Source organism: Podarcis muralis, chromosome 7, assembly GCF_964188315.1.
Source record: "Podarcis muralis chromosome 7, rPodMur119.hap1.1, whole genome shotgun sequence".
Taxonomy (NCBI): domain Eukaryota; kingdom Metazoa; phylum Chordata; class Lepidosauria; order Squamata; family Lacertidae; genus Podarcis; species Podarcis muralis.
The window spans coordinates 53538315-53562584 of record NC_135661.1 but is presented as its reverse complement, the minus strand read 5'-3'; the positions used below and the strand labels follow the sequence as shown (position 1 = coordinate 53562584).

Genomic DNA, 24270 nt, shown 5'->3' with positions numbered 1-24270 from the left:
ATGATACATTGGTGTGATTGTAAATGTTAATGTTTGTATCATTTACTCAGTGCTCCCCTCCTCTTGCTTACTCTCCAAACTCTTGAAACAGGTGATGGTTGTTGCTCCAACAACTATAGATGGGAAGCAGAAGACTCACCTCCACTTTCTCTGGCCAGCTGCTGGACTCCACAGCTTGGATGGCTTCCCTGAGGAAGGTGCCGGCATCTTCGCATCCATGCAGCAGGTGCTCCAGGCGCTGAAAGGCCAGCAAGCATAGAGTTGACTGACAGCCCACCTCCTTCCTTGAGGCTCTCAAACCAAGCAGTTTCCCCCTGGGTTAGGGAGGGGAACGCTGGGAGGCCCCAGAGACTGGTCTGGACTCATACCACCAAGCGGCAGCATTACTGGGCCCGGATGTGAGCATCACTCACTCACCATTCGAAAGCGCAGCCAGTCCTGATGGCAATATGGAAGGGCCCCGTCAAATTCTAGGGGCAGCTGCCCCCCCTCGATGTGCTTGTGGAGGGATTTCATGGAGGTGAGAAGTTCCCACTGAGGAGAAACAAACATGCAAGTGCAAAACTGAGGCAAAGAGCCCTGTGCTAGGCCAATGGGCCAGCGAACTGGGCCCGGACTCTCCTGCTGGCCTTCACACCGATAACTCCCAGCTGTGCTGCGTCTTGGATAAGGCGCTTGCAGGAGAGGTTCAGAGAGGAGAGAGATTAGGGCAACAAGAGAGGAATATTGGAGGGTTCAGGACAGAGAAAAGAAAGGACTTTTTCATACAGCACCACCTAGCTGAGCTGCGGTATTTTCTCCCACAAAAGGCAGTGAAGATCAACAACTTGGCTAGCTTTATAAAGGAGGTACGACAAGCTCACAGAAGAGGGGGAAGCTATCAAGGGCTACCAGCCATGATGGCTATGTTCTGCCTCTACCTTTGGTCAGCAGTAGGGGATAGGGAGGGTCAGAGTGATTCTTAGTCACCATGGGTTAAAAACTTGTCCCAAGAGCCAAGGGATGTGTAGACACTCCTGGTGAGAGCCTGAGATTTTCCTTGGATGAAGGAGAAGTGCATGGAGTGAACACAGACTAACAAATCAAGGCGGGTGAAGGGTGGCTGCCACAGCCCAACCCCCAACAACAGAAACTCAAGATGACCAGCTGGTTGGTGGCAGCTCAGCAGAGCAGTACCAGAGGAGCTACCCAGGGTCAGGCATGAGTTACAAAAGGGAAGCAATGCCCTCAGGTTTCCCCTGGTGATGGCAAAGCACTCCTTATCTAGTCCAATTGATAATACAGTCATACCTCGGAAGTTGAACGCCTTGCGAGTTGAAAGTTTTGGCTCCTGAACACCACAAACCCAGAAGTGAGTGTTCCGGTTTGCAAACGTTCTTTGGAACCCGAACATCCAACGCGGATTCCACAGCTTCCAATTGGCTGCAGGAGCTTTCTACAGCTAATCAGAAGCTGCACCTTGGTTTCTGAATGTTTTGGAAGTTGAACGGACTTCCAGAACTGATTCTGTTTGACTTCTGAGGTACCTGTACTTGTTTGTTGTCTTCTGCTGCTCTCCCTTCTTTCCAGAGCCTCATTGGCTTAAGGCTTAAGCCATTTCTCCTCTAGCACTGAGAATATCTCCCCCCTTCCCCAGCCTCCTCGCCTAGTTTAATAGCTGTCTTCCCTTTCAGCTGACATATTGGCATGTTGACGCCTTCTGCTTGTCAGGTTTGCTCTCTCAACCTGAGAGGCTGGTTCCTTTCCACATGCTCAAGTCATGTGAAATCTAAATCATGCACAAAAGAGTCAGGTTGTCATCCTAAAAGAGGGGAAAGTCATGAAAAGTGACTGGGCACAAAACACTTTTGTAATTTGAAACAAATATGTTCAGATCTGGAGCAAGTTGACATTCCTCACCCAAAATAATCCATACAAACAAAAACTATGGTTGCATGCTTTATTCTGAACTTTTGGTTGCCACCAACTAAGTATTACAGAGAGTAAACCAATTAAAATTAACAGACACAACTAACTTAAATCCATTAATTTCAATGGGTCTGTTCTGAGTTGAATGTAGCTGGAGAGAACCTTTTCTATTTGGAGGACTGCAAGAGGCCACAGAGGAACAAATATCAATGCTGCAGCTGGACCAAAAGGACAACTTTTGAGCTTCTTTACCAGCTTTGAAAGAAGCTGTTCTGTCTCAGCAGTATTATGGAGGTAATGTGAAATTAATTTGTGGGAAGGGAAGAGAGAGAATCAGAGCAGCCTTTTTGTTTTTCCTATAAAGCCCTGTTCTGATGTGCTTTTTGCATTTTGGGAAATTCAAAATGGCTACAACCATTAAAAATGTTTGGCTCTTTTTCTTCTCACTGGGAAGCAGCAGATAAATATCTACAGGGAAAAAACATTTTTACAGAAAAGTGGACTGTTCCCCCCAGCAGTTCCTTTTATTTGAGTGGTGTAGTTAAATACCTATCCAAATAAAAGGTAGTCATTGAAGCAGGTTTGTTAAAAATATAAAGTCACAGTGTGCCAGCCCATGCAACCTGGAATGACACACCGACATGTCCATCCAACATGTTTTCTAAAGTCTCCCTGCAACTGAGCTTGGAAGCTAAATAAAGGAAAATAAAAGGAAGTTGAAATTCCTCCACATCCAAAATCTGTGCTAGATAAGATTACCCAGAATTTTGCAACATAGAATTGCAGAGGCAAACAAGCCTAAGAGTAAAAGAGTGAAGTGCTCAGAGATGAAAAAGGTGTGTGAATACCTCTCATACCTGTATAGAAGCTGGTTTTTCCAATCGAAAACTGATATCTTTCTCAACAAGCAACAAGGCCCCATGGATGCAGCGAGGGACAGCATCCTGAAAGAGCAGAAACAGAGATTGGAGGAGCCCCTGCTGTTGGCTTTGGCTCTGGTCCAAAGTCTCGTCTGGTCTTATGAGCAGCCGGGCAAGGATCTTTTCTTCGCTGTTTGCTTTGCACAGACTTTGCTCTGCCTTCCTACAAGCCATTCCATTTTTTAAAGTGAAAGAGACAAATTTGAGGGCCTGATGGGCACTGCTACCCACTTGTTCTAACCCAGGTTCCTCTGGTCACTCTTTAGGGTTGGGAAGAAGAGGAAAAAAGAGTTGGGAGCAAAGGCCTCACCTGCAGAACAGCTAAAGCTTTAAAGAGAGCTGGGACTGGAGAGCATCGACGGGCATCTACCAGGATAGTTAGGCCCAAAGCCTGGCACTCGGGCCTGGAAGTCAAAAAGAAGAGAAGACTTCATTGCTGAGAATCCATACAAGCTATTCCAGAGTGCCCAACTCCAGACAATAGCCTCTCAGCAACAGCAGCCCTCAACAGCCCTCAACCCACTGGCCCTAGAAGGGTGCTTCTAGACAGGTGGAACTTGGCACTACCCAATTATTGCCCTTCTCTTCCATGATACAAGTGGAATTGCAGCTGACTGTCCACATTGGTCCTCAGGGCTTTTATTTGAGGAATGTTCATGGAGTGGGGGGAGAGAATCACTGCAAAAGGGCACTTTAAAATCATGCATAAGGGCATTTTTAATCTTCATTTTAAATAACTACACATTTTAATAAATAAATAAATGCACATTTAATTAAATAAGTGTCATTAAACATGGATTGTAATAGTAAATTATTGTAATTCTAAGGAAACTTAGAATTTAAAATTTAACTTAACACATCAAGAACTCTGAAGGATTTATTATTATTATTTACAAAACCCCACACAGCATAAATCTCTGGAACAGACCAACGTAGTTTCCTGTGTCTGGTGGACAACAGCAAGACAAGGATCATACTACTATGTACTGTTTACTCCATGAGAATTGCTCCTTGATAAGTATGTACAGGGTTGCAGCCTGAATTGGTTAGCTTTAAAGGTGCTGATAGGGGACCCGATAGATTTTCAGACCTATGGGAAAAAGTACTCCCTTCCCCCAGCTTCTTCACTTCTACACATTTCCCCCAAAATATGGAATAAGGTGGAGAGATATTAACTGGGCTAAGATCAGGGAGATCAGGATTAAATTTCCACTATTGAACCTTGAAGCAGTGAAATCTTTAACCTTACTGTCTTGTCAGCCTAACCTACCTCACAGGGTGGTGGTGGTGGTGATGATGATAATGATAATGATAATGATAATGATGATAACAACAACAACAATATACCCTACCCATCTGGTTGGGTTTCCCCAGCCACTCTGGGCGACTTCCAGAACATATAAAAACATAATAAAATGTTAAAAACTTCCCCATGGGGAAATGGAGAATCATGAGTGCTAACTTGAGCTCCTTGGGAGGAAATGAGGCAATTAATGTAATAAAGAAGATCTCTAGCCTGTCAACTCCTGGCCGGAGGGTAGTGCTTAGGCAAGGTCTGAAGTTATATAAAAACAAGTAAGTCTAAAAATCAAAGAAAAAAGACACAACCAGGATTTTCTGGTCTGTGCACATTAGACTCTACATGCAAGTCTTTGGCAAATCCAGTGTGTGAGTTTCTGCTGGGACAGGCTTGCCTGGGTGGGCTGTCCAGGCACAGTGTCATCCATGCTCCTATACTATGTACTGTATAGGCTTTACATACTATGTTCTCATTTGAACAGTCCCTTGCAGCTTACTACTTTTTGTAATGCCATTTAAAATTTGACAAAGCACTTTATCATTTTTTTATCCTCTCAACTACCCAGTAAAGTAGGCCATAGTGCAATTTTAGCAAAACAACAACAAGAACAGTACTTCCATCTTGAAGGTTCATTAAGTTGCTGCGCTCAGGGCTTGATGGCCCCGATGCCTCCTGATTTTTAAAAGTATCTCTGCAAACAGCACACATGGAGAAGAAATGCAGCCTGCAGAACGGGAAACACTAGAAGGCCTACTGGTGTGATACATATATTGCGCAGCAGTATTTCTTCCTGCTCTAGTCACTCTCTCCTTCTTCCCTTCCTCAGACATCCCACAAACCTGAGGACACTCCGTAAGTACAGGAGGAGGCGCATCAGCTCACTAGCATTGCAGTGTGGGTTTAGCCAAATTGTATTCCTCATTGTGATGATGACCACCGCATGTCCATACTTGTCTCTGGTGCCTGTGAATAAGGATGATTTGGTTATATCTGGCGACAGGGCAGGAATTACAGTTACGCTCTTTCCACGCACAGGAAGCCCTTGGGAAATGTTGGCCATTGGCCATTCGCCTGGACAGGTAAAATGCAGGCAGACACACAGACTTTATTCTAATGAGATAACCTGTGGATCCTAATCCTTTTAGTGGACAAAACAACTAGGGGGTTTCACCTTGGGCCTTTGATCCAAAAGGATGTCTCTGTTGGAACCCCAACACAGACGATTCCCTGGGCTCTCTTCTAAACAAGACTAGCCTGACATAGTGAGGTAGAAGAATGAAAGTGTGAAAGACGCTTACTTTTAAAAAAGGCAGTTCACAGTTCTCTCCTTCTGTTACTTGGGTTGGGTGCTTTTATTTGCAAGATTTTCATGCAAATGCAGTATGTGGAACACCATTTGAAAACTACTAGTAGTACTACTACCTAGTACTTAAGACTAGAGCCCAAAGACTGAAGACATGGACTACTGGTTTATTATCCAGTTAGTTAGTTACATCTGTCTCTTGCCTTTCTACAAAATGTTGCTCAAGAAAGCTAACTACAATAAAATGCAAAATAACAATAAAATATAAAAGCAACTGAAGTAAATCATTAACAGAACTTCCCCTCAAACCTCGAAACTTTTCTTGCCTCTTGCTATTCTCTTCCAATCACTCTTTAATATATTTTTTTAAATATATATTCTGGCACCCTAAGGCACTGATTGGCTTAAATACAAGAACCTGGCTTCACCTGTTGCCTCCAGCCCAGCAAGGGCCACCCAGTCTAGCAGCTGCTATTGTAAGCCTCAAGCCTCAGTTGGCTTTTCTCCTCCCCACCTTTAAAAAGGAGTCTTAAGCATGCAAAACCATATCCACTCATTCACTGAAGATCCACTCACGACTGCAACAGAGAAATGGACTTTTCCTAAATATTCAATGAATGAATAGAAGAATGAATGAATGAATACCAAAAAAACAAACACATTTTGAAAACATGTATCCTAGAAGCAGAATTTGTTAACAAAGACAAATGCAAACCTGCATACCAGTAATTAGGTCCTTAGGGCAGAATTTGGCATCTGTGGACATACAATGAACAGAGTGCTGTCAATGAAGACCCCACTCAAGCATTGGAGTGGTCTTCTGAAAGCTCCATTTCCCCCCACATCTTCAAAACAAGCAAGTGATCTCAGCATGTGTTGGAGAGGCTACAGCACCAATGTGGGAAAGGGTTTGACAGCCACCATGCTTTGGGAATCCTGCTGTGGCCACTATCAAGTCACACTGGCCCTCAGGCAAAGGCAGTGAGCAGCTCATAGCAGCCCCATCAGTGCAGATGGTCTTGCCTCTTTCACTTTGAGATGGGCAATGTTTCGTGTCTGCTCTCAGAACTACAAGCCAAAGGAAAAGCATAGAATGATCTAGTCTATAAGGTAAACATTAAGCTTCACTCTATGAAGAGCCATGCTTATTACCTGGTAGGCAGGCAACTCCACTCCTAAGCACCTCCCAGTTTACATCCTTCATGGAAGTGGGGACAGTTTGCTGACTTCCACCAGATGGAACGAAGGGATATTCTTGGTGTGTGGCCACTGCTGAGCCTTCTTCCCAGATAGATCCATGATCAGCTGGCACCAGCCTAACTTGGTCACCTCCTCTGCTGAATTCTTCTACCCATTTCAATGAGGCTTCTGTAAAAGAAAAAGTGATGCTAGAAGAATAGGTCTATCACCCACTTTGTGTTGGGTATTTGGCTGTGAAGCTTGGGTTATAAAATTGTTGCTTTTTCCTCTTACGGCCTCTTTTGCATAGGAGAATCAGGAGAAGAAGGAAGGGTTGGTTTGGCAGGTTAGCTTGCCTGCCTTCACTTTCACTGTGGAAACTACAGCCCATGCTGTCGCAGATGCACAGAGACCCGTGTCACCATTGCCAAATAAATTCAGAGAAAATTAGTTTATTTATTAAACTGTGACAGTTAAAAATAAAGCGAATATAATAAACACAAAAATACCCAATTATAGTGTGTTTAAAAGCCACTACTCCACACACCTGCTTATTCATAGCCATTGAACATCAGCCCAAAGAGGGGAGGGTAGTAACAGCTCCCATGGGAAATATACCAGCTGAGACCTAGAGAAACAACACAGGAACCAAATTCAAGACGGGCAGGTTTCTAATCTAACTACACCATTTTCCTGATCTAAATTCCCCCTAACTGAAGCTGTCCTGCAGGGGGATATAGGTGCCTAGGATAAAAGCAGCTTCAGGGTTGGGGAGGCAATTTAGATTGGAAAAACAGCACAGAAGGAAAGGGTTAAATGTCTCCTGCCCAAGTGCTAATCCTCATTTATCCAATTTGTGAGGCTCTATGTCTGCATTGAACTGAAACAATTGCCCCACCATCATGCACAAAAAAAATCTTAACAACAACTGGCAGAAAGCTGCTATCAGATCTCCTGACATCTCATCTTGCCTCAAGAAGCAGCAACCAGGAAAAAAAGTTCTCTCAACACCTTACTTGTCAAACGTGGCATGCAAATGGCACAGCCGAGGCGGCACTCTCGACTGATCTTCCCTGTGGCAAGCGTAGGGAGGAGAGAAGGCAGCCTCGGAGGTAATTAGAAACAAAGCCTAAGAGTTTTCTTGGTCAAGAGCCACACCTTACATTGTGACCAGAAGACAATAAGGAGCTAAGATAGATGCTGGAGAACTGATGTAATTCGTTCTTTGCTGTAACTGAGAAGGTGGGCTGGTGTGTGTTTTTGCCAAGTGAAGCTTCTGAATATATCACCATCTAGGGATGCCCAATATAGAGTGTGTTACAGTAGTTTGGCCTTGAGAGACTAAAAGAAGCTGAGCACCACCCATTATCATGTCATAACTACTTCTCTCCCCTAGAGCACACATCCTGCATGGAATGGAAACAGCAGCTGCTAGAGGTCTGGGGCAGCCAACCTTGGTGACAAACCATCTTGATGTTCTGCAGCTTCTGTCTCAGAGCCATTTCTGCTGTTATTGGTACTCCATACCACTGCAGACCAGGACACACCATGTTACCCTCCTCCAGAATGCTAAAAAAGCATGGAAAGGAGTTTTCTCCCCATTCTTTGTTTTCATGCCCACCTCCAGAAGTGGAAGGGGAAGAGGAAAAGGCCTGGGACAAGCTGCCTTTCAACAAGAAAAGGGAAGGTTAACAGCTATTTTGATTTTTAAAAATTACCTCAGATCTTTCTGACTCAGCAATATCTTTCAATGAATAACATTAAGGGGCATCTTTTTTTGATAGCAAAGCTGCCAACAACTCAATTAAACACAATTTGTGTACATCTCAGTCAGACCCAAGTGAAGACTCGCAGGGAGCAAGCTTTCAGAGCCAAGCAGGGCAAGAAGTGCAGCCCTGGCACCAAACACACACACACACACACACACACACACACACACACACACAGTCCCTCTCCAAAGTCTGCTGCTATAGGCCTGCTGTCTGCTGGTGTGGTATGACATCTGGCCTCCACTCCAGACACTTGTGCCAAGGACCCACTTCCTCAAAAAGCACCTCTGCACAGGTCTCATTCATTTCAAGGGAGTTTGCAAATTAGAGGAATGGCTCATAGTTCAGTGGGATAGCAACCAATTTGTCCACAGAAGGTCCAAAGGTTCTATCCCCGCTGGCTTCTCCAGGATGGGATATGAAAGACTCCTCTCTGAAACTCTGGAGTGCCACTGGAAGTCAGTGTAGACAGTACTAAGCTAGCTGGACAAATGGATTTGACTGAGTATAAGGCAACTTCCTATTTTTAATGTAAATCCAACTGGATTCTGCCCACATAGCCAACCCTGCTGGTGCAGCATATCTCTGAAGCCAACCACCAAGAAAGGACAGGGAGAAGGAGTCAGGAAGGAACAGACAGACAAATACACACTCAGGTTTCCAAAACAGCCAGTTTTTGCCTTCCATAATAGACTGAGCATGCAAGAAGCTCTAACCTGCTTGAAGCATTCATCAAGATCTTTACTTAAATGCTTCTTCAGGGAGGGAGCTTCATTTGCATTACGGATCATTTTGAAATGTTGTGTGTTAAGCAACAACTGTGTGGGCAGGTAGGCAGGCAGGCAGCCGATTCCTCTGACTCAGCTCCAGCACGTGCCAAGCGAGCAGGCAAACTCACTCACATGCGCTCCACAAGTGCACACCAAGCAAGGCCTGCTTCTTTTCAAGTCACAACAACAAGGGCATCCCTAATGGACTGCTTCCCTGCCCATCCTCTCAGCCTTCTGTTTCCACCCCAGGTGACTTTTCCTAGCTGCTGCAGCAAAAATAAGCCATGATTTGGCTTTGCATGTTGTCTGGACCCAGGCTTATGATTTGTCTCACTCCATAGCACAAGTTGCAACCAAGTGGGTTTCTAGCTCACAGTCTGCCAGGGGGAGACAAACTACAAGCCTGGGTTCAGACAACATGCTAAGCCAAACCATGGTTTAGCTCAAGGTAGCAGGGCAGCAGCAGCAAGGCTGGAAGAGGAGCCAAGCTGCGACCTCATCTCTGGGAACCCTCATGCCTGCATATTCACACTTAGTTTAGATTAGTGTTATAAAAGCACTATAGAGGCCTATGTATATGCTGCACAAACACTCCAAAAATCAAAATCCTGCAACCAGAAAATTAAATTATGTATCCAGAAAAGTTTGCACACTTCAAATGTATGCAAATTGCTTATTTGCACAAAATGGACCATAGGAAGAGTCCTGTTGGATCAGGCCAATGACCCAATGCCTGTAGGAAACTGGCAAGCAGGACCCTTCATGGAACACAAGGGCTAGAAATTTGTGTGGGTTTTTCTTTTGCGGGGGGGGGGGGGGGTTGTCATTTTTTATGGAGGATGGGAAAAGGAGAGTGGAAATTGGTAGGATTATTACTATTAATATTCAACCCACATTTAGTCCAAAAATGTCCTAGGATACTCTGAGGATGCTAAAGCTCCTCCCTGGCACAGGGAAGCATCAGAGGAGGCCTGAACTCTCAACCTCCACCCCTTGCCTTCCTTGCATAAAAGTCACTTTGCCAGAAGAACAAACAAACCCACATTTCCCAAATTCATGACACAAATCCTACCTGTGACTACTTGGTCCCCATCTGAGACATTCCTGGTGCTGCCGCCTTGTAACCTCGTTTTCACTGGTGCAGAGGGCAGGGGTGCTACTTGGCCCTCCTTATTGGGTTGGGGCTTGCCTGTCAAACATTCCACCTTTGGGGGGGGTTCCAACATCAAAGTGTTTGGTTTGCTTAGCAGGTATGGTAGGTCCACCCAGCAAGCCGCAGCTTCTTCTTTGTTACCCTGATTAGAAGCATCCTCAACTTGTGCATCTGTCTCCACTGAAGGGCTGCTGCAGCTGCTCCCCAATGTTTTTGCTGTTACCCCAGAACTGACAGGCAGAAAAGCACTCTCAGCTTGCTGTTGAGAACAATCCACATTCTCTTGCCCAGCCTCTTGGAGCAGGTGTGCCTCTGTCTCACCTTGGAGTGACAAGGTGCTTCCAGAACTGGTCTGCTTCTCCTTCTCAGAGAGACTTTGCTTGGCTAAACATTGGAGGCTTTCCGCTCCATAAACACTGCTGCCCAACCCCACTAATGCCTCTGCTGGCCTTGGGCTCACCTTCTCCAACTGCTCAACTGGGTGATGGAGCTCCACCAGCCGCTCAGAAGTGTGACCTGTGACTTCTACTGACAGTTCTTGTGGGAGGTGACTGTGTGCTGCCGCCCTCACATCAGAGAAGGGTTTTGGTGACAGTGACTTTGGCATGGGTGGGGAAAAGGCATTCTCCTGCAACCTTGGGCTGGAAGGGTCAGAGTCCTTGGCCAAATGTCCCAAATGAGGCTCAGGGAAGTTATCCTTCCCAGAACTCCCACAACCCTCCCTGGTGCCTGTTCCTAGCACACTAGAGCAATAGCCATGCTCAGAGACCCTGCTGCCATTTTCCAGCTCTGTGCTATTCCTCTGAGCTGTCTCTGTCATTTCAGAAGCCACAGCTGTCAGAGACCTGCATTCAGCATCTTCTCCATCATGGTAGCTGCACATTGCGTACCTCCAGTCAAGCTCATGTCCTGGCTGGGCCTGCCCCTTTACATCAGAAGGCTCCTTGGGATCAGAGCCAGCAGCAGGCCCCTCATAATTTTCCAATAGCAATTTGTTACTTTCTAGTTCATGATCATCCTCCAAAAGATTCCTAGCATTACTGGCCTGGGTATCAGAGGGCTTTGCTGTGTCCAGATGCCCGTGTGGCATTAATACGACTGCTAAACCAACTCCATTCCTCAGGCAAGTGCTGCTGTCCTGACTGGCTGCAGGCTTGTCCTTTACTCTCATCCTCGGCTTAGTGCAGTAACTGAGGGAGACTGATTGAGGTCCAAATTTAGGCAGTGAAACGTCTGTGAGCTCCACATATTCCCCTTCCAGGTCACTTATAGAGTCTTCTCTAAGGCCTGGGCTCACACACTCTATGCTGGCAGCTGTCCTCACAAGTTGCTCTGTTGTATTGGTCATAAAGAAGCTGTCTTCAGGTAAACTTGGCCCATTAAAAAGTTGGGACTCCACTTCAAGGGAGCTGCTTTGAGACGGCACCTCTGAAAAGACCAAATCTGAAGGCTGTTCAGTCACTGGAACAGAACTTAGGCCACCGTTCATTTTTGGGGGGCTTTCAATAAATTCTGGATTGACTATTCTGTCCCAGGGCACCCGGAATATTTTATCTTCTGTGCCTAGTAAGCAGTTTTCCAGTGCCATTCCCATCCGCTCCCTGTTGATGCCATTCAGCCATTCCACAGTGAAAATGGAAGTGTAGGAGACTTCAGGAACCACAAGCTCATCAACATTATGCTTGTCCTCGGCCAAACATTTCACAATGATTCGTGGGGACTTTTTCAAGTAAGGGACCACCTGCAGATAAAAGTCTCCTGGTCTCAGGATCCGCCAGTCGAAGGAGCCAAGTTGAACTACAATCTTTTCATGGATGCAGAGGGGCCAGCCCTCATGCCGGAACAGCAATCCACAATACTGGACCTGAAGGAAAATGATAATCCAGGTGAACTGACCGCAAGCAGGTTTTCAGAACAGACAACAGATATCCTAATAATGATCTCATAGCTTTCTATTAACAGCAGCACAAATGGAAACAGCTGGATGCTGGAAAACTGGGGCTGGTCTTACATTGACTTTTGGCATGTCTGAGTGTGCACAACCCATTTTATTTCTATATAATACATGGCAAATTGTGATGAGAGTATCTCAAAGACCCCCCTGACTCACTAGTAAGATCTTCAGGTAACGCCACCTTTCAATGTAGCTATTAGAGACCTTCCCTGTGGTGCTACATTGTAAAACTTCCTCCCCATATCTATCGATTTGCTGTTCTTCATGTTTAGGTTTCTAAGAACAATGAAATCTTGTTGAATGCTTTTTCTTTTTCAGCTTTGTAATGTTTATGTGGTTGCAGTCCTGGAGCATTTTTAAAAATGTCAGGCATTTCCATGCCCTTCAGAGCATCAATCCCAGGATGAATTGTTTATTTACTTGTCAATTTTTTTGTTTTACTGTGAAACTGTTTTAAAGGATGAGTCAGGGACCAGGATCAAAAGGCAAAGCACCAATGCATCAATAAGCAAAAAGCTGCTCAGTGAAGCATTTTGGTGGTAGCAACACCAAGGGGGAGGGGCTTTCCATTCTCCTGTTCACTTTGAATGTGGTTCTACAGCTTGAGAAAAGAGGAAAGAAGGACAGTGGTGATCCTGAGGCCACAGAAAAGCTAGAACAGGCCCCAGGTCTTTCCCTGCTTTGGATTTAGTCTGCCTACACAACCGGCAACCCTCTGACTGACTCTGCACACAAAAACAAGTCCCTTTGACTTCCATGGAAAGCTGATTTGGGTATGAAAACATGCTACGGCACGAGTCCCACACAGAGGCAGCACTGCTAGGAGGCAAGCTGGGACAGCCATCCCTGGGGACAGGTTTTGGGTTCCATGAAGACCATGATAGGTTACAATCTTCCAATTCTTCTATGTAAGTCCCCCTGAAATGAATGTGCAGCAGTGGGGAGGGAAGGAAGAGCCACCTGGATGTTCCACATCATGCACCAGAGTCCTGGGCCAGATCTGGTTCCGTAAAGTCTGCACAAACCAGAGAGCCACAGTTGCTACTGGAGAAGGAGCCTCCTTAGCAGCTACTGAGTTCCGCAAATATTGTGACAGCAAAGGAGAACAGAGGCAAAACTTCTGATTGGGCAATCACTTGGCACCTTTCCATCAGAAACTTGACAGTCTGCTGCCTGCCAAGAGTAGGTGGGGGCAGGGAGCTGAAGGTGAATAACTGTAGAATCCAGGCAAGAGAACACACCTCCTACAAGACACCCCACCCTTTCTGTTCTTGCGTTAATATGCATCTATAGAGAACATGTGGCTAATGGAGGGCATGTTTTGTTGCTAATGTTCAGGCTGGACCCTCAAGCTAGGATGCCGGCATGGCAATGCAGCGGGGTTGGAAGGAAGTCACACGGTGACTGGACTTCAACACTGATGCATTTGCATAAAACAAAATGTTTTTAAATCCGAAAAAACATTGTTTTTCTTAAGTAGGACAGTTACATAATTGTTCACTATGATAAACACTTAACAAGTCAGAACATTTAAAGATTCCAAAATAATCACTGCTACTGGGAGGTGGGGGTGGAGATGGAGAATCCAGAGTATGTCTCATTGCCATGGGCAAGAGGGCAGCGTCCCCTTAAGGATTCTTGGGCTACCCTTTGACTACTTTCACCAGTGCATCCGGTGGCACTGCTCCCTGTCTCCCCTCCTCCTTAGCTGAGTAGGAGCCTTGGCATGAGCATCATGGCGGGTTCTCAGCTCCCACCTGCAGCGCTAGCAGAATCTTCTGGGTCAAGCTGGAGGCAGCATGATACTCACACAGGCATCCTGCTGAACGCACTGCAAGATGTGCTTGGCTGGAATCAGAAAGTCGATGAGGTAGTGCAGGCCGTCCCCACGGTATGTCTTCTCCACCACATCAAAGACCTGGCACAGAACCGTGGCTGCTGTGACCTCGAATGGAGGGTAGAGTGCCGAGAGCGTACTCTGGATACAACTGTCCAGGGACTGGGAATCCTGCCAAGAGAAGGAAAGGAGGGCGTGAAGTGGCTCAGGAGGGGCAACAGGTGGAAACTGTGCCTGCCGGGACTCAGGTTGCTACTTGGCAGAGGCCATCGACGTATCCGCCCTCTTCATTTTTTGTGCCACCATTCTGAACCACCGCCATCCACCGAGCCCAGCTCCTCTACCGTGCAAATGAAGCGCTCACCTAGTCTCGACAGAGTGGCGGCAGACAGCTTACGCTGCAAAATCCTTCCCCTGACTGAGCAGGGGTGGGGCTGTTGCTAAACTATTATTATTGTAGATATCAGTGCGCAGGGTGTGCATGTGTGTGAGAGAGAGTGAAAAAGAGAGACTAAAAGGGCTTATGCAGCTGCTGGTACGGCTTCCCAGGACTGCAGGCTTACAAGGTGTCCCCTGGTGGAATTATATTGAAAAAGGAAAGTTCCCCCTAAACTGGGGGTGGGAGGTATGGGGAAAAGAAGTGGCTAAAAGTGTTTAGTACAGTTTTCTCACAGTCACTCCAGCTAGAAATGGGACTCTAAAGCCAAGAGCTTTAGAACAGCCATGATGACAGCATGGCAGAGCAAGAGGAAGGCCCGACCCATCATACCACCAGCACAAGCTGGGTTTGGGTTTCTAAAGCCAGCTAGAGCGTATCATAAAGAGTTTATATTATACTTCTGAACATTGTCCATGTTGTCCCCTGTTCTGCTCTCAACATACAGCACACTCTCTGCCAGCCCTAGCCTGGAGGTGCCCTCCCTGCCTTTGAAATCTGCAGCTGCCCACCTTTCTTTATGAGAAAGCCAGCTCTTGCTCTGGTGACTGCTACATCAATCCTTTTTCTCCTCCAAGAAAACATAAATTCTTAACATAAGGGAATCTAATTTACATAATTTTAAAATAGCTCTTTTAAACTGTTAATATCAGTGATTTTTTTGTTTTACTCTTTTTGTAAACCTCTTTAAGGCTGCTTTGCTACAATCAAGTGGTAAATAAATTTTATCAAATAAATGTGCAAAAACATTTAAGCATTTAATAAATTACTATTTTAAAAATGAGATTGTGTTGCTTCTTTTAATTGCATTATTAGCATTTACTAGAATCTAGGGTAGGCTATTTAAGCAAGAATTAGCAGAACATATTGTATTATTATTATTATTATTATTATTATTATTATTATTATTAAAATTCATACACCCTTCATCATAAGACCTCAGGGTGGTTCACAGAATAAAATACAAGATAAAAACACAACTAAATAATTAAAACAAAACAGAAAAACAATAAGCCCTCTTCCCACGTTATAAGGAAACAAAGCTAAAGGAGATAGTAGTCTGGGCCAAACCCCCTTCAGGTTTCTGGGAGACTGCATCACTTACCCACTTTTCAACTACCACAAAGAATAGGAACTCTAACTCCAGATTAGGGGAACCCCAATATGTATCCACATTCTGAACATTGAGAAAATTGTGGCCTTTTTGACTTAAAATGGAAGCAGAAGGTACAGTAGCATCTACGCACATGCTCAGAAGACATTAAGATTGGCCTCCTGGGAGTGATCTTTGTAGCAGGGTAGGCCGCAGGCTCAAGGGCCAACCTCCCTTCTTGCAAGGGTGGCTTCCTTCACTGTGACACCAGTGCCAAAGAGACCAAAAGGCAGGATCCTGCAGTCTCAGCAGTTCTGCTCGCTGCCAAAACGAATACATCTGACAACAATTAACTTGTCATCTCCAAATGAATTCAGATGAACCACCCACTCTGCAGAATGTGCTTCAAGCACAGAGATTGTCCTTTTCCTCAACATCTGAGGCTAAGTCACACTTTTATTTTAAAGGTGATAAATCTCTGAATTTACCAAATCAGGGAAAGCCTTTAAGTCTATCGGTCCCTCCAAAGTGACAATGCTGGAGACTTTCATGCAGCTCAGTCTATCCTACTTTATCCTCTCCCTATCAAAGTGTGAGTCACTTTGAGTTGCCTTGGGCAAATTATAGCAACTAACAAGTATAATAAATATAACAAATATAATCAATCATCAATAATAAAATGATTTCACATAATTTGTTGTGAAGATGAAATGCAGGTGCGGGGACGACCCTAAATTCCTTGGAAGAAAAACAGGATATAAATATAATAAATGCAATGCAATTAAATGAAAGCAAGGTGATAAAAGTTACCATGTGCAAACTTTCTTCCTCAGAAAGAACTTAACAAGAGATCCTGGGCTGCAAGTGTGAACTATTGCCTTTGCCAGAAATTAGCAGCTGTTGTTCCTGGGACTTTCTGCTTTTTCTAACCATGCCCAGCAGTCTCTTTCAAAGACCAGCTGCCTAATAAAGCATAGACCCTGGTTCTGAAATTAGGTAGAAGCTCTTAAGACGCACAGCGGAGAAGGTGGGCTAGCTTGTACTAGAAAGGAGAACACAACTTTTCTGAGTTACCCTGGCAGCCATCACTCACCTATCTGCAAAGCACAGCTATGTTATAGCCATTCCATGCAGAGAGCAGACAATTCACTAAAATTTTGAACACTATAAAGAAGCAGGTTACAACGCATCATGTGACTTGTTACTGGATCCATTTTTCCTTTACGTCTGAAGTAGAGTGAGGTGTGCCTGAATCTTTTTGAGTCGCTCAGTGCTCACCATATTATACTACAACCAAGATACCATGATTGGCATAGCCCACAGAAAATTAGTGAGGCTCACCAGTCTGCAAAATGGGGGTGCACGAGAGAAGCCTGTCACAAAATGGGGGTGAAGTCTGACATAAACAGCTGGCAATTGTTGGCATCATTTTCTACTGATAGCAGATCACTCTTTGGAAATCGTTTAATTGCTTGGCATAGGTTTTCCTATGAGGGGAAAGGTTCTCAGATATGAGGCAAGAGGAGGAAATGTGGGGCTGGGCTCACAGACGGGAAGATGGGGCTGGCCTTCTCAGTTCTCACCTTCTTATATCCCTGGTCCAGCTGAGTCTCTGGGGCCACCCAGACAGTGAAGCCAGCAGGCCTCCTCTTGACCTATTGGACAAGGCCTCTTGGCAGGCAAGATGGAGGACAGCGAACCCTCCTGGCTCACTCCTTGCCACCACCAGCACGCCCTTCACGCTGCCTGCCCTACTGAGTGGCACAGGGCACAGAGGAAATTGTCCTCGCAGCAACTTAACAGAGGTCTCCCCTTCCCTCAGAGGGAAACATGGAGGGCACTGCTGCCTGGGGTTGGGCACTTGGGTATCGGCATCTACTGAATCAGCCACCCCACAGACAAGATGCCTCGCTCATTAAGGAGCAGTCACTGTCCAACACACACCCCTTTGCAAAGCCCAAAGTGCCTCCCTCCCTTCTTGATGGGCCTTCAGGGGTGTATTCCAGAAAAGATTCCGTGCCAAGAATCTCTGTGTTTAGTACTCCAATTACATTATATAACTGTGCATCAATGTATACAATTTATTCTGGCAGCCATAATTTGCAAAACATAGGGTGAACATTTTGACAAGAAATAAGGTGATGGGGAATGATGAAGTCAGATGCAGTACAGCAAAATATCCCACACACACAAATCAAATCAGTTTTCCTGCTTGGTTGCAGCCTAGGATCATGGCAATCATGAGTCACTGCTTTTTCCATTTTTATTATTTTTTAAATCTCACATTGAGAAAAACGCAAGACACCAACCCAAATCTTTATTTTTCCGTTCACACCAATGTCTCTTACATATATACTGCAATTCAAAATACTTGGCAACATTTTGTTGTCCTCACTTTTATATACTAATTTTTTAATTTAGAAAATTTATAGACCACTTGATTAAAAAAAACCCATCATTCTTGCTGTTATTCCCCTGCCTTAGAAGCGCACCCAAACTATATTCTGTTCTTTTCTAGGCACTGAATTTCTACCGTTAAAACCAGGGCCTCAGGTGCCATAATGTCTTGGGCCAGCCCTGGTTAAGACTGCCATAGTAAAAGTTTACTTAGGAAGCACCTCTGTTATCTGGCCGCAAATGCAAGCCAAGGCAGCATCCCTAGTGAGGAAATGTACAATGCAATAGGAGATTTCTTACATGTTTGGGTGTCTTTCACCCAATATGTGTTCTTCCCCATTATTAATGTCACTGGCCTGCGAGTTTTATCATTATTTTTACTGTGTTTAATCTATTGCTCCTGACAAAGGAGACGCCTCTGAAATGCATTGAGCTAAATAAACAGCTGATTAACAAAAGCACCAGATCTTGCCTCCTTTTATTTTCATGACCTTCACTGGCAATATCCTAGTATTCCAGGGGGCCTTTGTGATACTGGCTCCAAAAAAGCATTTAAGCCATGGGTAGGCAAACTAAGGCCTGGGGGCCGGATCCGGCCCAATCACCTTCTAAATCCAGCCCGCAGACGGTCCGGGAATCAGTGTTTTTTTTTTTTTTACATGAGTAGAATGTGTCCTTTTATTTAAAATGCATCTCTGGGTTATTTGTGGGACATAGGAATTCATTCATAGATTTTTTTTCAAAATATAATCCGGCCCCCCACAAGGTCTGAGGGACAGTGGACCAGCCCCCTGCAGAAAACGTTTGCTGACCTCTGATTAAAGCATTCCTGAAAACTAAATGAATATGTTCCCATGGTCTTAGCATGGATTTATTTTCAGTCTTAGAGCACCTGCTTGCTATGCAGAAGGGCCAAAGCTCAGTCCTTAGAACCACCAGTGAAAAGATTTCAGAGAAGCATTCTGAGGGGGTCACAAATCTTGAGTGGCTGCCAGTCAGAGTAGACAGTAGTCCCACACGACATAGAGCAATGATCTGACTCACGAGTTACACAGCTTCGTGTGTGTGTGTGTGTGTGTGAGAGAGAGAGAGAGAGAGAGAGAGAGAGACACCCCTCATCTGTAAGCGAGGCTGTTCCCTCCAGTAACAGCCCACTCTGAGACCTATTCGAACAGCAACAACCTCACATGCCCCTTCATTTCCATGCAGATCAAAGAAGGGTGGAGACTTTAAACAACTTGTAAAAGACGCCTTTGTGCAGAAAGGGATGTGTGCCAAAATATGGGCGTTTATGAAGCGCAAGCACACAAAGGGGAACATATCCTCAGGCGTTTCTCCCTGATCTATTAATCAGCCTAGCATACCAGCCTTTGGAAAGTGTAAGGAAAACCTCAGTTAAAAAAATGAGATGGGTTCCTGTAGATGGTCCAGTGAACAAAGAATTGACAGCCACCAACCAACTACTGAGATAAAAGCTCTCTGATTTTGCAGATCTAGGAGGATCTCTAGTTGGCTCCTTGGCAAATGGGGGGATGGGGGGGGGGAGAGAACCTTAACTTTTCCATCCCCACTTTCCCCCATTCTCTCTCACTGTTGGGATCAAACTACAAGTTCCACTTATTGTGTGGCAAATTGGGTGCTTCTGCCCTTCATTTTCCGTCATTTTCCGTCATGCGCTCTGCAGATTTGTTGCTGATGATGCATTCCACCTTTGGAATTCATTTTGTGTTTGTGGCCAAATGCCCGGTCATACTTGTCCCATTGAGATCTTACATGCTACCCCAGGAGTACGTTCATCACCCACTACATGAAAGGCAAATAGGGCACAGACTGGCTCAGATACCACTGGGCACAGGAAGCCAAGAACCCTCCTTTGCCCGCCAGGCTTAATTCCAGGTTGTGGGAGGCCCCCAGCAACATGCCAATGGGAGCGGGAGCTCTCATATTTTTCACAAACACCCTCAATTGCCTTTAATTTGCTCCTATTTTTCTTGTGCAGCAGGTTGTTTAATACGAGTTTCCTGTGTTTAGCCAGCTCAAGTGTGCACATAAGGGGTGAGAGAAAAATTATGAGGAAACTCATAATTAAAAGCATTAGAAGAGCATGGCTGCTCATCTAGTCAAGCACCTAATTCTCACAGTAGCCAGCCAGATGTCCTAAGGGAGGCCCATTAAGCAAGCAGGACCTGAGTGCAACAGCACCTGTGCAATCCCCACCTGTGATTCCCTGCTCTGTAACTGTTTGGCCATGAGATCATTATTAGAGTGTGGACTTTCTCCAGTATTTCCCAGGATTTACCAGATAAAAGAAATACAGTTCATTCTCTGGAAAGAAGTGAGACTGGGGCATTCTCATGCAAAAGTGGTGGGGTGTGGAAAGTATTATTATTGCCTTCATCATCATGAAAAGGTGGCTAAGGTTGTCACCTTTTTACTGCCTGGCTCCTGTGCCTTGAACAGCAACTCGACACATTGAAATTCAAGCTTATGTCCACATTCCCCTTTACTGGGCACTCATTAACTTTCCAGTGCTGGGTTTTTAGTCACAAGACATTATAAAAAATGCAAATGTATATTGTACTTCGTTATAAGATACTACTGCCTGATGCCGTTGCTTCTCAAAACCAGCTTCACACTGATTGGAGCCCTTAAGCTATTCCTAATTAGTCTCTAACCAAGGTGTGGGCAGCTATGCATCAGGGAAAGACGTCCACACCCCTGTCAGTGTGCTTTAAGGCAGTAATATAAACACACCCTTCGTGGGTGAATCTTCTGGCAAGGGATGGAGAAGCTGCACATGCCTGATTTCACTGTGTCAAGCCTACTGTTTAAGCACAAGAGCAAGATCAGTAAAAAGGTGGCAATCTTCAGCAAGCCCCCATCTCCCAGGAACCTCATGTCATCTTTATTCTTAATAATTCATCTCACAGTGGGGGTCTTCTCATCTCCCTCTGCCCAGGTTCTAAGCCAGACAGAGCCTTAATGGGATTTTTATTTTTAATTACAACAGAGCTAGCCAAGCCCTGCAAGGATTCACTGTGCCTTCCAGATGTTGTTCCAGCACTCCAATTCCTAGCAACCCTAGCAGCCAGCATAGATTAAAGTCAGGAATGGTGGGACTTCGAGCCCAAGAACGTTTGTTGTGGGTGTGCGTGCACCCAGTTGGCAAAGGCAACTGCTGCAGGCTTCAGCTTGACTTCCATGCTTGGAACTTGACCTTGGCCAGCGTACTCTCACAAGGCCCAAGACAGATGATGCATATGGTGGCATAAGATCTATCTCTGGCAGAACTCAGCCCAGCCTGGCAGAGACTGTTCATGCCGTGATGCCCACAATAGGAGTGCTTTGCTCTCTCCCAGGGAGAAGTTTCAGTTGCACTTTGGTGCAAGGCAGCTGCCCCCATGACCTTTGCCCCTGGGCCCATCGGAAATACCACAGGACAAAATGCCCCTTGAATCTCTCCTGCAGAAAAAGCTCCTGCCCTTCCTGTTTTATGGTGAAGTCAGCATCCCCTTGCTGGACATTCCCACATGACTCAGGCTGGTCATTGCCTGTTACATGATGCCATAATCAGCTGCTGAGAAGGAGAGCGGGAGCCTGAACTCCGGGGAGGGAAAACAGTGGGGGCATGTACAGGCCCTCAATTCTGCTCCAGCAGTCTCCTCTCTACCTGCAGTCACATAGGACATCAGGCATGTGGCAGGTGGGCATGGTTTGGGGGGGGGAAACAGCTTTGCAGGCAAAATCTGAACACCTGGCAGGTCAAGTATGGCCTGCAGACCAGAGGTTCCCGAGCCCTGAGTTACAAGGGGAGGGGCTCTGATGCCTACAGTTCTCTCTCCAGCTCTCTCAAGAGAGCACCAGAAAGTTAGGAACATTGAACTTCCTAAATAAACACCTGACATATCTTATTCCCGCATCATAGGCAGTTCTGTTGGGCAACTGTGACTTCTAAGAAGGAGCAGAGCTGTCAGGGCCTAGAAGTCAGTCTCTCTGGAAGGAACACCCAAGGGTGGGGCTCACCTTTGAGAGTGCTGCTGGGTGCAGTTGGTGCCTATGGTTTACCACATGCCTCCCACATAAACTTTCTGCCCAGATCTTAAGATCATCTTCAGAGGCCCATCTTTGCCACGTTGCTACTACCAGAGAGGCCTTTGAGGCCTTTCAGTGGTCCTCAAAGAGTTCTGGGATCGTCCCAGTATCAGGCTGAAGCCCTTTTAATCTACCCAAGCTTTTTAGATGCTGTTGATAAATGACTTTGCCTTACTTGCACTGACGTTAAGCAGTTTTCACATCTGCTGCTGCTAAGGTTATCCTACTTTCAAAGTTTTACTGTGCTAAATTGCTGCCTTAGGGAGCTTCCAGATGTGGACAGTTGAGCAGCACCTCATCATTACTGTTCTGTTTTAAGCTGCAAGTGGAACAGCAACTCTGCTTCCAGACTTCTGAAATCCAGACAACATGCTGCAGCCAGGTGAGCAGTGTCTCATTCCCTGCCTTAAATATGAGGGTGTGGAGTGAGGAGATTGATATTCGTTTGGACAATGGGGGGTGCAGATGGGTTTACTATTCGCTCCACCTTGCTACATGACTGCCCCACCCTGCTACAAGATGGGGGGAAGAAACAGATATAAATGAAATACTATCTCCATCTGTCATGGATGCTTTAGCTGAGATTCCTGCATTGCAGGAAGTTGGACTAGACGACCCTTTGTGTCCCTTCCAACTCTGCAATTCTATGATTCTATATAAAAAGGAAGGGTTTAAGAATCAATTCCCAGACAGAAATGCATCCTTGTGTCGTGTTTTACCTGTTCAGCTCTAAAGAAAAACAGCAACAGAGGCTGAACAGGTAAAATATGACACAGGGATGTTTTGTTCACATCATGTAAATGGCCATAAAAAGTGAGTGGACACTGTGTGGCTAGTCCCCAGTAAATTCTTAGTGTGGAAACAGCGATAGTTTAATTTTTTGGAATTCCTAGCCACTCTGGAAAACCTTTCATGGTTGAAGAGTGATATGTAAACTTATGTAAATAAACAACAGCCCTGCCCTCCAGGCCTACTCTGCACTGTGCACCACAGTTATTATGCTTATACGCCCATTTGTACCCCCAGCTTTCACTGAGTTTTAGCTGTTAAGTCAGGGACAGGCAGGAAGGCAAGTTATCCTCCATGCACATTTTAAACCCAGATGCAGCAAATATGGAAAAGGTTGCAGAAATCTGCCCTGTGCATTTAAATCTCTGAACTGCCCTTAAAGATGAGGAGGAAGCCACAGCAGTTCCTGCCCCTCCTTTGCCCTTCTCACAGCTGCTACTGCTGCAATAAGTAAGTAGCAAGGGGGGCATTCTCCCCCAGGCTGAGTTCCCCCACAGTCCAGTCTGTGAAATGAGATAAGGAAATGTCATGACCTGGTCCCTCTTCTAAGCATGGGTACCTGTTGCAGCACAGCACAGCACGGCTTAAGGGCCCAAGAGGAGCCCCACCCACGCACTTCTGGGGTGAGCTTTTGATTTATGCAATGCTTGAATTGGTAGGTCACAAACTGGACCCCTGTCGAGCGAGAGGGTGGCCCTGAAAGCTCTGGAATGCTTTTCCAGTTCATGTGTCCCTCCCCTCCCCCCGCAGCCACCTCACTATGCAACCAAGGCCTCACTTTTGCAGACATAAAATCCTGCCTTCAAGCAAGCGGAAAACTTCAAGAATTGCAGTTAGCCACTGAAATCAACCCCATGTGCATCTTCAAAATAAGCTCTCTCCTCTAGAGACTATTGGAAGGGCACCATCTAGTGGCAACACTGCATTCAAAATTCTGACCGCACAGCTTGCATCAAAATCTTTGGGAAGGAGATATCCTGGCACTGCAGGGAGCCCAATCCACCAGCGCAAGCACATGCAGAGTCTTCCTGAGAGAAAGGAAGCAGGAGCCTGACAGGGCCACATATGGGTCTAGCCAAACCAAACTCCCTTATGCTAAGGAGGCAAAGGGGTTTCATTTCCTTGGTGCCTGCAGAGCTTACAGAACAGAAGGCTTAGATATCTTTCATAGCTGTCAACGTTTCCCCTTTTTTTAAGGGAAATTCCCTTATTCCGAATAGGATTCTTCGCAAGAAAAGGGAAAAGTTGACAGCTATGGATTTCTTCCCAGCAGTGACTCTGTAGTGTAGCTGGACTGGTGCAGTTGTGTGGGTGCAGCGTAGCTGCACAAGCAGCTTACATGCCCCAAAAACCAGGGGAAGCCAATCACC

At 45.6% G+C, this 24270-nt stretch overlaps 1 protein-coding gene across 3 annotated transcripts in view; it reads right to left on the bottom strand.

The window, feature by feature from the left end:
* PLEKHG4 (pleckstrin homology and RhoGEF domain containing G4) overlaps positions 1 to 24270 on the bottom strand; it is a 50746-nt gene that overhangs the window by 21693 nt on the left and 4783 nt on the right. For 2 of the 3 annotated variants that reach the window (XM_077931766.1, XM_077931765.1), the window contains exons 1-9: positions 15635 to 15793; positions 14067 to 14264; positions 10222 to 12166; positions 6584 to 6799; positions 4968 to 5091; positions 3139 to 3232; positions 2766 to 2852; positions 418 to 534; positions 140 to 238 (exon numbers count right to left, since the gene is read on the bottom strand). In XM_077931766.1, the coding sequence (XP_077787892.1) occupies positions 140 to 238; positions 418 to 534; positions 2766 to 2852; positions 3139 to 3232; positions 4968 to 5091; positions 6584 to 6799; positions 10222 to 12166; positions 14067 to 14264; positions 15635 to 15778 (3024 nt within the window). In that variant the 5' untranslated portion in view covers positions 15779 to 15793. Of the gene's footprint in view, positions 1 to 139; positions 239 to 417; positions 535 to 2765; positions 2853 to 3138; positions 3233 to 4967; positions 5092 to 6583; positions 6800 to 10221; positions 12167 to 14066; positions 14265 to 15634; positions 15794 to 24270 lie in introns of those variants that run through there. The other variant, XM_077931767.1, reaches the window with a different exon arrangement.